The 9,127-nt window shown below is 51.4% G+C and overlaps 1 protein-coding gene across 2 annotated transcripts; it reads left to right on the top strand.

Moving 5' to 3' along the window:
- Window positions 1–1,933: 1,933 nt before the first annotated feature.
- Window positions 1,934–9,060, top strand: LOC130538523 (carboxyl-terminal PDZ ligand of neuronal nitric oxide synthase protein-like). Of its 2 annotated transcripts, none has more exons than XM_057056178.1 (10): window positions 1,934–2,478; window positions 2,957–3,028; window positions 4,079–4,171; window positions 4,269–4,327; window positions 4,407–4,515; window positions 5,300–5,441; window positions 5,663–5,790; window positions 6,972–7,133; window positions 7,634–7,802; window positions 8,078–9,060. In XM_057056178.1, the coding sequence occupies exons 1-10, from the start codon at window positions 2,359–2,361 to the stop codon at window positions 8,602–8,604; spliced, it is 1,581 nt and encodes a 526-aa protein (XP_056912158.1). In that variant the 5' UTR covers window positions 1,934–2,358; the 3' UTR covers window positions 8,605–9,060. The 2 variants fall into 2 exon arrangements, with proteins under 2 accessions (XP_056912158.1, XP_056912159.1); XM_057056179.1 differs by having other exon boundaries at window positions 1,936–2,463.
- Window positions 9,061–9,127: the final 67 nt, after the last annotated feature.

Below are 9,127 nucleotides of genomic sequence, written 5' to 3'. Positions count from 1 at the left end.
ACCAGATGGTAGAAAAAGATCAAAGGAGTTTGAAAATAACTGGAGAGGGCAGCGATGAGCCACCAGAGCCTCCAGTAGCCATTTATTCCATTTACAAACTGCCTTATGTCAAACAAGCCTGCAAGTCGAGGAAATCCAGGAACCGGCATGGGTCAGACGGATGAGTCAGTGTGTGTGTGTGTGTGAGTGTGTGTGTGTGTGTGTGTGTGTGGTGTGTGTGTGTGTGTGTCTGAGAGAGAGAGAGAGACTATGAAGAGCAGCAAAGGCCTGACATCCGCTGGTCGTGTGTCAGTCTGAGTTCCAGCTGCCGGACATCAAACCATCCCTGCAGGGTTCCGGTTCAAGTTCGAGTTTGTTTACCACATTAATGATGCAACAGTTCAACAGCAAAGTATCCTAAATACACCAGCAAAAACACACGGAGGGCCCTTCTGCTTTTAATATAGTGTCAGATTTTTGTTTTTATGAAGAAAGATTTGCTATTAGCATGTTAGCGTGCTAATGGAACAACTCAGCTGGACACCGTGCACACGTCACGTGAGATAGAAGAAGCTGTAGGGGGACCTCGGACGCCCTGGAGTCCAGTTCATCAGCAGGTTATGCCATGAGTGAGCATCTTTTCCCGCAAGATGGCGGCGTCAATAGTCGTCCCTAAATGTATCACCGAAACCGAAGGAGGTGTCGACAAATGAGGGCCGTGTCACCAGCTGTGAAGCAGGAACGGGAGACGAACTTCTGAACGAGCGGGCACGGCTTCTGTGATCCGGTCAAGTGTAACCTCAGGGAACACTTTGTCCTCAGACGACACCGTTCTGTCACTTTGCTCCTACAAAACCAGCGTGAGCTCATTTACAGGTGACAGCGTTTGTTCCCTGAGGCACAAGAAAACAATATTGACTAATGAGATAATAATTCCTCCTACACGCAGAAAATCAGAGATGTACGCAGAAAAGACAGGTAAGGAGACTCAAATAGGCTTTGCTTTTCCCTCTCCAAGATAAATGAATTACGTGGACCACAGCGCCTCCTACTGGTAGAACTGGGAATTGGTCGATTTACGCCACCAGTGACTGAAAACATGTATTTGTGATTTTTCTTTCCCCATAATTAATATAATGGAAATATAATTCATAATATAAATACATATATTAGTCACTTATAATGAAAAAAATCTTTGAAATTAGAGCTTTATCCTGCCTCCACGTCTGAAAATAATAGGCAAAATGATAAATGTCTTTCTGACTGTTCTGGAGCTTCTTCAGAAGTGGGTCAACGGCTGTGGGAACACGGGTCGGTGCTGTGGTTGTGAAGGTTGAGAAGGACCCATTAAAACCTCAGGATGTGCTTCTTTTTAACGGCGAAGTTTCGCCGGGTCAAGAGCGTGTGTGTCTTTATGTAACTGCCACGGGATCACTCTGCCTTTTATTTTTCTCTGGTTGAAAGCCTCCATCCTCACGTCTTCCTCATCATCCTTCAGGTCTGCTACCAAACAACAACAACAGGACGTCATTGACAGATCTGGAGAGCACCGAAGAGGCTTTATTAAAGGTCACCGGCCGCCTCCAGCTCAGAACATTCCATTAACATCCATCCAGTTTCTGCTCACCTCCTCTTATTCCTGATTGGGGTCGGGAAGGCTGCAGGATGAAGGCAGGAAAACACAAATTTGGTCTCCAATTAACAATAATGTTTGTGTTTTGGGGCTGGAGACCAGATGTCATTAATAGTTCGTGAGCAGACCAACAACTACAGTTCGTAACCTTAATCTCTTGCAACTCAGACTTTCGCTGTGTGGTTCTCTCTCTGGGGGGGTGAAGTTGCTTTATGTGTGTTTATCTGCTCACGCTTTAGTGATCTGTTTGAGTGATCTGTTTGAGTGATCTGCCCCCCACCCCAACTGCTGGAATTGCGCCTGGAAACTGACAGGGAGCGCGTTTATTCCCCGCGATGCCGCTAGATGTCCCACATCCAAACACCTGCTGTGGCCGCTTGTAGCAGAGGCTGCCTCCATCTGTCCGGATCGACACCCGCGTTCCAAGCCCCAAAACCCCCCACTTCTCCTGGATATCGATCTAACGCCAAGCTACGGAGCTCCAAGGGTGGGGGGGGGGGCACGATGCGCTGAGATCCGCGCGTCATCGGGAGGCCGGCGGCGGTGCGCGCCGCCTCACACCGAAGCGAGGAGCTTCAGCGAGTCCCCGATCGTTAATTGACCCCCCCACCCCCCCACCTCGTCAGCCAATCCTTCGCCTCAGCCCGGATGACCTGCGGATTCCAGCGTCGCTCCGGTGAGAGTGCGCAGGAGATTCGCGTGTGTGCGGGGTTGGAAGAGAAGAGCAGTCGGCCATCGGTGGGGAGATGCCAGGGGTGACCAAGTACAATTTAGTGGATGACGCGCACGATTTGAGGATCCCCATGCACAACGACGAGGTGTTCAAATACGGGGTGTGCTTCGAGGCAAAGGTACGGCAGCAGATGGTGAGAATACAGAATGATGTATAGACAGATCAGATCCTCGGTTTGTGAAACACCTGATTTATGCGTTTATGTGACGTTTACGTCGGTTGAATTTTTTTTTTTGGGGGGGGGGACTCCGCGTAATAAATTAAATCACAGGTTTTTATCTCAAACCATTAATGAAGAATAAGCAGTGCAGATGACAGTTCTGACCCGTGCATGTGCGCAACTCACCTGTGGGGTTTTATTAATGGCTGTGTTTCATGGTTTCCCCTTCGCTTTCTTCCATTTGTCCTTTTTCGCGCTGTTATGTGACGCTGTGCTGTCCCAGAAGGAGCCTCAAACTTTTATTTCTATACACAAAGACAGTGAAAACCTTCCCATCCGGAGGTTTGAACACGGAAAATGGAATGATCGTTTTCCGGTGGTTTTTCTCCCCCCAGTAATGCTTAAAACGATGGAAGATGTGTCACATGTCTCGCTCTCGACCTGTTTGCAGTACATCGGCAGTTTGGAGGTGGGCCGCCCCAGCAGCCGGGTGGAAATCGTCGCAGCGATGAGGAGAATCAGGGTAAGATGCTCCCAACAGCAACTTTTGTCCGATCCCATGACCTCCAGGCTGTAGCCGATGGCGGTTCAGTCCCCCCCCCCGGTGCGTTCGCCGAGCAGCACTTGTTGACACAAAGCTGTGCAGGCAGGTGGATTCGGCAGGCTGTCAGAGCCCAGCACGGTTCCCCCGCCGTCACGCTCGGCTGCAGAGCAGGAGGAGAGGATTTAGCTGTTTGTCAGCTGTTCGGTTTAATCTAACAACCCAGTCGCCGTGGCACCCAGAAGGTCAGACACGTCCCCGGCGACTCAGGGGAAGATGTAATCTGCCAGGTCAAGAAAATGCCCTTTTGATACCAGCGAGCACTCATTTCCTCCTGGAGGCTCTGCAAACTCATGGGGGGGGGGGTGTTTTCAAACTTCCCCTCACACACCCACACAGGAGGACGTCAGAAGAGCGTCGGCAGCGAAGAAGATGGAGATGAACATCCATTGTTACGGTTCTGACAGCTGGAGCGTAGAGGAGGAGGACGAACCGATGAGTGTGTGTGTGTGTGTGGGGGGGGGGGGGGGGGGTGTGACAGATTAACAATGTTAATAATTAAACACAAGACAGTTCAACGCATCAACAGGAAGGAACACAATTGGGTGTTTGACGACGTTGATGCGGCTCTCCGACAGCACGAGCGTGTGTGTGTGTGCGTGTGTGTGTGTGTGTGCGTTGGGTCAGGTGGATCAAGGGTCAGGTGGTTCTCATGGGCGGACGCATCTGACGATGAGGAGAGGGGCCGGGGCTGATGGAACACCGGGATCTCTCGGAACGCTCCGGACCTGCCTGAGCTTCTGCTGCCTCTGCAGGCTCCCACATGAATCACTCAGAGGGATGAACGTGTCCCACACGCGCCACGGAAACAGCTCCCGGGAACCAAAGCTGACAGATTTTTGTTTTCCCCCGCGTTCACTCAAACCGGGAAGCAGAAGGAAACCCCTTGGGGGCACGTTGGGGGGACGGTGGTGTCGCTCTCCAGAGAGCGGGAAATCGGTGGGACTAAAGCTGACTGCTCTTCCTTCACAGTACGAATTTAAGCTGAAGAACATAAAGAAAAAGAAGGTCAACATCGTGGTGTCCACAGACCACATCCGGGTCATCCTGCGCAAAAAGAGGAAGGTCAGACCCCCCCACCCACCCCCCCACACCCGCTCCCCGGTTTGTTTGACCGCACCAAAACTCTTAAAAAGACTTTTCTGTGTGTTTCCTGTGACAGAGAAAAGGTTGGTCGTGGGATGAAGACGCCGTCGTGGTGACGCAGGACCCCATCTCCAGGTAGACCCTCTGCACGGTAACCCCCCCCCCCTCCCTGAGGGCCATGTCTCCTCACCAGTGGCTGTTTTCCCGTTGACAGGATCTTCTACGTGTCGCACGACGCCCAGGACTTGAAGATCTTCAGCTACATCGCCAGAGAGGGGCAGAGCAGCGTCTTCCGCTGCAACGTCTTCAAGTCAAAGAGGAAGGTACTGCCGTTCCCGTCTGTGAGGTGATGTACGTCCCTCGCCAAATAAAAAGAATAAAATCTACACCCCCCCCACCAACACCACCACCGGGACAAAGACGGAGCATCGGCAGGCTGCCGTCCCCTCACCATGGATACCAGACAGTGTCTTAGTGTAGATGAATACTAATTATCCCAGCGGAGACGAGGGAAGAGGAGACGGGCCGTTTTCATTTCACCACCCCGTCAGGGATGGAGGGAATGAGCCGCTTCCCCAGGGGGGGAGGGGGGCTGCCTCATCGCGGCTTTTCTGGATGGGGTAGGAGGAGATGGACCGGGAGGGGATTCATCCGTCCCTGCAGGGCTTCACTTTGCTTTCAGAAAACCTCCACATGTGAAATACGGCTCCGGCGACTGCGCACGTACGAGCCCCGGACTCGTATTTACCGGTGATTGAATGGCCACGAGGGTGTCGCCGCCCCCCCCCCGAGCTGATCTCATCTTCCCCCCTCCTGTTGTCACAGCCTGTGAAATGGCTCCATCAATCAGCCTGGCAGCAGAAGGTGTGCAGGGATAAAGATGAGCGGCCATCTTCCCGCTGTAATTCGCTCTCCTTTGTCTTCATTTTGAAGCCTCACCTTCCTCCTGCTGCTGCACACACACACACACACACACACCACACACACACACACACACACACACACGCAGACACACACACCCATTCTGTCCTCTATAGCCGCATGTGTATCTTATTACCTTATTACCCACCACACACACATTTCCTGTCTGCTTCTCCTCCTGTGCAGTCTCAAGCCATGAGGATCGTGCGGACGGTGGGTCAGGCGTTCGATGTGTGTCATCAGCTGACCCTGCAGCAGAAAAACGATGATGGGGAGGACGAGGACGAGGAGGAGGACGGGAAGGTGGCGGAGTCAGAGGCAGTGCCAGGTTGTTCATCTGTACACAAACACAGCCACACACAGGTTTGGACTGTTGTCTTGGACCCAACGTATGGAGGAAAACACACACACACACACACACTGTCTGCAGTTCCTCCTGTCCATCTGTTTCTCTTTCTCACTTTTTATATAAAAAACCCTGAGCAGAAACATTGGGAATAGAGCCGCCATTTCGCGCCAGTTGATTCCATTGTCCTGCTCTCTCGTCAGCAAAGAAGAGGTTGGGGTTGGCAGAGAAGAACGACCTTGACGCCACCACGGAGGAGAGCATCGACTGCATCTCTTCATCAGAGCCGGAGAAGAGCAGGCGGGAAGAGGGCTTCAAGAACAGCCTGGAGGTGGGTCAAGGGAGGCTCCTGCCCAGAATACAGAGATGACAGCTTTAAAAAGCCCAGTCGGCAAACATGACATGACACAAACAAGCTATCACAGCAAGAAAAGCCTGCATGACACGCGTTATGCTTCAATATTTCATAAACCTTTTCATCTGAGTGGCGAATCGATGGTTAATTAATAAATGTGGCGTCTCCGTGCCCACACGAAGGCACTTTGGAGGCTCGTTTGGGAGGAAATCTGCAAGTTTCTCCAGCATTTTTATTTATTCATGAGATCAGAGATGTTTTGTAGCACCGCTCTGCTAACACCGAGAGCGCTGATGACCAGACTGGCTTCAGATCTGCTCAGAGACCTGAAATGGTGTTCCTCCATCTCCCGTGTGTCCTTTAAAGGTCAAGCGTCCTTCACCGTGGAGGATTGTTATCGATCTCCCCTCTCAGATATGACAGAAAACCTGTGCCCCCCCCCCCCCCCCCCCACCGGGCGCAGAGCTCTAACTTAATTAGCTGAGTTGTAATTCCTTTGTGATCAAACCAACAGCAGCTAAACAGCCAGTCGGGTTATAGATTCTGACCCAGTCTTTGGTGTCGTGATTACATTAATCGATGCTAATCTTTTGTAATCAAAGGAATTTGCTAGTGGAAAAGATTTGTTTTGATAGTAATTACAGTAATTACAAATAATGGATAAATTACAATCCCATTAGAGCAGCAAGGTTCGCACCCAGTCCTCAAGGCTGTAATCCAGCCAGGTTTTCCGAACAACCGGACAGACTCTTTCACCTGGTTCCCAGTTGATGAAAGCCGTCTTCTGCCTGGGAGGATGGAAAACCTGGCTGGATCGTGGCCCTTTAGGACCGGATTTGAGTGTTCTATAAAAGATGGAATAATCACTCAACCTAACTTGCACAGTCCGTTGGCGGTCGCCAGGGGGCGCTCTTGTAGACACGGAAACAAGTGTTAGCAGAACTCGAGACATCGCCTTGCTTCTGTTTTGGTCTTCATTGCTTTTTTTTATTCCATCACCTCTTTTTCTCTCCATGTTTGTTTTTATTACCACCATAACTGCAAAAAACATCATTGTACCAAGCGGTCGGAACTTTGTCGTCCCGCTCTGAGGACTGAGAATTCCACGCCAAAAGTTCCTTAGGAAGGTGTCATGAATGCCCCCTGTCTGTCTGCAGGGCGCTGAAAGCCCACCTCTCCTGCTGAATTCACCCATCTTCGGAGGCCCTGCGTCGTATCACCCGGCGGCCGAGGCCTCCGTCTCTGAGGAGCACCACATCCAGCTGCTGAGGAAACAGCTGCAGCAGCAGGAGCAGCAGGCGCTGGCGGCAGCAGCGCAGGTACGCACATCAAAAAAAAAACCAAAACACTGGTTTTGTTGCCATTCTCTGGTGCAGAAAAACTGTGAACCCTATCATTTCCCTCCATGTAGTTACCATGGTTGCCATAGTTACAGAGAGCCGAGGCAGGTTGAGTCAACATGTACTCTGACGGCAGCAGCAGCTATTTATCAGAGCTTCTGCTGGGTAGAGAATGATGGAAGATGACACAGACTGATGGAAGACCCAATTCAGAATGTTCCTCCGAGCATCATCATGCTAGCAGGCTAACAACGACAGCGCTAACGTGCACGGTGTGCATACTTATACCAATAAAACCAGGCCTGTTCCTCTACACCTCAAATAGACAAACTCATCCTTTCTTTCATTATTTCTGGTTCTATGCCCCCGTCCCCTTGATGGTTAGATTGAGAAGTGGTGGAATTGGTTTGTGTGTTGGGGGGGTTTATCACTTTTTCAAAGGGATTAAAGGGATTTGATTTGTCTTTGATGATGTGCAGGTCCGCGTCCTCCAGGAGCAGCTGTCGGTGGAGGCCAACGCTCGGAACGATGCCCAGGTCAGAGTTCAGAGGCTGCTGCAGCAGAACACCGACCTCCTGCAGCACATCTCCCTGCTGGTCAGACAGATCCAGGAGCTGGAGATCAAAGCAAACAGACGCTTAACGTCCGGTGAGTGCTTATCCCGTCCCTTTCCCTCTCTGGCTCCTATGTTCTCTGGCGTCCTCTCTCCTCTCGCATCGCCTCCGTTCCTCCACTCATTCATGCAGCTTCACTGTAGATAACTGTATCTCATGGCAACCATCTCAGAGGCTTCAGCTGCGCTTCTGCGTACGAGGGATCAAATCCCGTCAGCAGGGGTCTGTGGTTCGTGTAGCAGTGTGTCTGTACTGGTGCCGTGGCAAGACAACCAACTCTTTGACTCTCGACGTTGTCTTTGTGTTTAGTGGGGTCCCAGGACAGTCTCCTGGAAATCACCTTCCGTGCAAGGCCCCCCAGCGCACCCTGTGAACCCCTGCCCTCTTCCTCCTGTACGCGGTCCGTGACCGCTCCGTCCCTGACTCCCGTCATGGACGGTTCCTGGGACCCTGCCCTTCCGACGAGCTCCTCCTCGACTTCGGTGGGTGCGGACGTCGGCCCTCCTTGGCTCAGCAGAAGCGGAGTCCGGCTGGAGTGTTTCCGTTTCTCCACCAGGGGCCTGGACGGCCAGGAGCCGGGTCAGGACTCGGGGGAGAACCCCAGCGACGGAGCCCCCGATGACAGCTCGCCGCTGGGGGAGCAGGTTTTAGGAGCCCTGGAGCTGCTGCGGTTTAGGGAGTCCGGGATTGGGTCCGAATACGAATCCAACACAGACGAGAGCGACGACCGGGACAGCTGGGGGCAGGCGGAGGCGGCGGACAGCTCGGCTCGGCTTTTAAACGTGCTGGACCCTGAGACTCTGCCGGACTGCTTAGGGGAGGAGGTGGCCGTATAGATGGACCAGGAACACCTGTGATTAAAGTGCACGTGGCGTCTGCAGATGTTCGTGAGCACTCGTCACCCTTCAGAATAATGTGGTTACTTTTTAATCTTGATTTCCGTCTTTATGTTTCCGGGTCACAACGAAAACCTGACAAAAATGGCATAAATGAATAACCGAAGCAGGGAAAAAAGCATAAAAGCTAAATCGTCAAAGACAACAGAAAAATGGTTAAATCAAACACACAGCCGGTAATTACCTCCAAAGTCGCAAAACATAAATGATGAGCCAGATAATCAAGATTTGATCCAGTTACATCAAGAGAAACTTTAGAATAAAACCTGAATGTTTTTCTGGTGCGTGGACAGACTGTAAATACTAATCGATGTGTAAACGAGCATGTATCTCATTGTATGGTTTTATTTCCCCATTAAAATAAATCCCGTAGAGTCTATTGACCCAAATGCACAAGTATATCGCCCCCTATTTAATTGCACTGGTCTTTGTCTGGTTTTGTCCAATTAAAAGCAGTTTTCTA

The sequence above is a fragment of the Takifugu flavidus genome, chromosome 15, assembly GCF_003711565.1.
Source record: "Takifugu flavidus isolate HTHZ2018 chromosome 15, ASM371156v2, whole genome shotgun sequence".
Lineage (NCBI taxonomy): Eukaryota > Metazoa > Chordata > Actinopteri > Tetraodontiformes > Tetraodontidae > Takifugu > Takifugu flavidus.
This window is presented reverse-complemented; position numbering and strand designations above follow the sequence as displayed.